The following is a 3556-nucleotide window of genomic DNA, read 5'->3' on the forward strand; positions in this document are numbered from 1 at the left end:
CCACTGCTGCCAGCATTAAGTCTGAGTATGATTCAGTGGGCTATATAACACTTTTAATTGTCAGGAAATTACTTGTCTTTAAAAGTTTTGGTTCAATATACTTACCTGTTGATCAAAAATAGCCTTAAACCTATACACTTTTTAAAAAAAAAAATTTTTATTTAGTAACTTTCAGGAGGGTGTACTCATTTTTGCAACACAACATTTTATCACTTTGATGAGAAAATCTTATTTTGATGAATAATTTTGTCATTCTTCTTTGGTAATTGATCAAGCAGGCTCCAAAGAACCCTAACATGTCTTCTAAGTAAAGAGTAATTGCTGAATTTGTTAAGTTTTAGAGGGGGTGTACTCATTTATGCTGATTGGCTATCGATACAGGAGAGAACCAGTCAGCTGTGCCATGTGATAATGATGTCATTAGGTCAGATTGAGTTAGACCTATCGGACTACGCCATCTAGAGGTTCATGCCAGAAATCTGTATATAAATAAAACTAAAAATAAGATTAAGTAGAACAAGTATTACAATATTCCCACTACATAATGGGTACAGTGCACAAAGACAGGCCTCTAAAATAACAGATCTGACAGTCAGTTGACCTTCATGACAAAAATCACAAATACTACCGTAAATATTGTAAATAACAAGTGCATACATTTTACATATGTGTGTTATAAAAGAAAGAGAGTCGGACTAACCCTGAGACGGCAGATCTCATGCAGTCTTTCATCCAACTCAGTTTTCAGGATCGTATTTGTTTCTTTTAAAGACTTGATCTCTTTCGCAAAGTCTTCTTTCTCCTTCTCCATCTTTTCTGCCTGCTCCTACTCACAAAGGACATGCGATACATGATTTTTTGGCCAGTTAGTACTAATATTATACTTTTAGTGGCTAGCAGAAAGTAAAAAAATACTACAAACTTTAACTTCCAATGGAGATGTACCTGTGTTGTTATGACTAACAGGTCCTTCTCCAAGCTGCAGCCAAGGCTTGTTTCTGCTGGGTTTTGAAAGCAGAATGGGGTGCTGGCTCCTTTGACATGACCAAAGCTGTCCACATAGCAGAACTGGTAAAACTCCCCATCATCTTTTGGCAGGTAGCTCTCTGAGGAGTTTCAAAATCATTAAGAGTTTAGTATAGGGCAGTGGTTCTTCGCACAATATTCGAAGGCCCCCTATATAATAAAATATTAACAGAAACTGGGAGTGTTGACCACAACACATTTTGATTGTTTCAAGAACTGTATGCTCTTCTATAAAAACAACAGATGCTTTGTTTTTAAGCATTTTAATTAAGTTAATCATTATAATAATATTATAGGCCCCCTGCACCATATTGGTTATCATGCAATAGTTGAGATTTTTTTTTATCTGTATTGGTTGATATTGGATATTTTATTGTTAAAAACACTAAGAATTAAATGTTCTTTAGCAAATCTCAAAATTAATATCCTTTTTTCATAGTAATTTTACTTTTGTGATGCCACTTGTATAGCATTTAAAATGACTTTATACTCAAAAAATATTTAGGCCTAAATTTAAGTTTTATGTATTTGAATTGCATATAAAATTACACAGTTTTAACATAAACTAATAAACTTTATGTGATGCATATTTGTCAGTCATACATAGCTGAAATGTGTAAGAAAAAAAACAGTAGATTTTTGTAGGCTACTCAAAAAATCATTTCAAGTATGAACATGGTTAAAATATGGCTAGCTGTGGAACAAGCGATATTCAATCTGTTAAAATTTAGGAGAACGATTTCTTGGTGATAAATATATAAACCTACTTAGTGTGTATTTAATACAGATTCAGTTTTTGGTACTATTACAGAAATGTATTCGTTTATGCTTTGTATATTTTGAGTGTAATTTTAGTGTAGTTTTATTTTTAATTTATTTAGATGAAATAATACAGAATTTTAATATTGTTTAATGTTTATCTGGTTTAGTATGGGCCAAAGTTTAAAGTCTGCTCTCACTCAAGACCAAGAGAAATATTTAAATGTTTTGATATGAAAAATATACCCTGCCATTTTCAAGTAATCCTCACACTGTGGCTTCCACACATAATTAATTGCCATGAAATGGTACAGGGAAGCGAACCAAATTCTTCAGACACTTGACACATCACAAGGTCTCTTGATTTAGCACCCCTGAGTAACGTGATGAGAAGATGTGGACCACTCAAGTTAGTGATTCAGCCTTTCCTAAAATAGCAGCACGTCACATCCACGGCACTGGTGCACACTAATTACACCAGGGTCACAACTACCACAGATATGATACCGAGAGGGACACATCAAGTCCCCTTTTTTACCTTTAGTCTCCTCCAGTATCGAATATTTGTTTACTTAGTTGCATGTCACAATGACAGTGTTTGTAAGCCTCAGTCTCGCTCTTCAGGTTCCTCTGGCACAATACCGCAACTCAGGTTATGGAGCAAAATACTGGAAAGATGTGATAGATACAGGAGAAATCTAAAATGTGCAATGATAGGGAAACAAGGTGAATTCTACCTTTGAAAAGCACTTGTTGCACTAGTGGTTCAGGTCCGACATGGTCCAGGCAAGGTTCCACCCATAGGTAGGTATAATACTTCTGTGTTGAACTCCAACCAACCTGAGCAATTTCACAGATTTAATTTAACTTCTTTGAAAGCAACACAATACAGTAAATATAGTGTATAAGTTGCTATTATTTCTTACACACCTTATAGATACCGATCCAGTCCCTCGGGCTGGGCTCCAGAGCACCGGTGAGAGTGTACCGGCACATAACTGCGATGTTGGGCGGATATGATGGAGGAACCTCGTTGAAAACTACCTGCGAGTACGATGAGGTCTCCATCACAACGGGGACCGTCTCTTCCTCCATTCCGTCATTCATCCCGGGGTTCACGGGGGACACAGTCACCCTTCAATGCCCCGAAAGATTATTTTAGTCAAAAACTGGTGTATATTTAGTTTTTCCTTGGTTGAGTTGTTCTTTCACTTTCATTTATGTGAGGGCGTAACTACGACGAACAAAAGTGATTTAATGCCGGCTGACAACGCACTAGTTTTGTTTGATTTTGTTATCTGGTTAATTAAAAATAATCAAAATATAGTTTAAAGACAAGAAGTGGAAGAAACACGATTCGGCTTGTAATCTTAAAATAACAACTTTTTATATTTTAAAATCAATATAAAGCATTGGATAACTCACGCCTTGACCATAATTTGGTGGTATTTTCACAATAAACAACTTCCATAAATAAAATGTTACCTGAAACTCCTTCTGTCGCAGTCCAGACCGTGTTGAACAGGCGGTGCGATACACTGCAGTTGCTATAAATGGGAGCAAACTAATAAACACAATCTGGGAGATGTAGTTCTAAGCGCAGGTCGGGCACTGCTGGGGATTCCCGTGTATTATGTCATCCAGGGTCAGGTAGGGATTAGTGGTGGAACGGTATAGTGCCGAAATTTGCACCCTGCCAAATTATGCACCCCCTAGTATTGGTAGGTTTAGGAGTAGGTGTGGGGGAGGGGTTAGGATTAGGGGTGGGGTT

General features: G+C 36.7%; 1 protein-coding gene across 2 annotated transcripts in view; it reads right to left on the reverse strand.

The window, feature by feature from the left end:
- Positions 1-3416, reverse strand: part of LOC107721991 (calcium-binding and coiled-coil domain-containing protein 2-like) — a 10728-nt gene extending 7312 nt beyond the window's left edge. The window contains exons 1-5 of one of the 2 annotated variants that reach the window (XM_016530219.1): positions 3271-3416; positions 2716-2919; positions 2523-2625; positions 946-1106; positions 701-826 (exon numbers count right to left, since the gene is read on the reverse strand). In XM_016530219.1, coding sequence (XP_016385705.1) covers positions 701-826; positions 946-1106; positions 2523-2625; positions 2716-2892 — 567 coding nt within the window. In that variant the 5' untranslated portion in view covers positions 2893-2919; positions 3271-3416. Of the gene's footprint in view, positions 1-700; positions 827-945; positions 1107-2522; positions 2626-2715; positions 2920-3258 lie in introns of both variants that reach the window. The other variant, XM_016530220.1, reaches the window with a different exon arrangement.
- Between the last annotated feature and the right edge of the window lie 140 nt (positions 3417-3556).

This window comes from Sinocyclocheilus rhinocerous, unplaced genomic scaffold (assembly GCF_001515625.1).
Source record: "Sinocyclocheilus rhinocerous isolate Xijiao unplaced genomic scaffold, SAMN03320098_v1.1 scaffold1385, whole genome shotgun sequence".
Classification (NCBI taxonomy): domain Eukaryota; kingdom Metazoa; phylum Chordata; class Actinopteri; order Cypriniformes; family Cyprinidae; genus Sinocyclocheilus; species Sinocyclocheilus rhinocerous.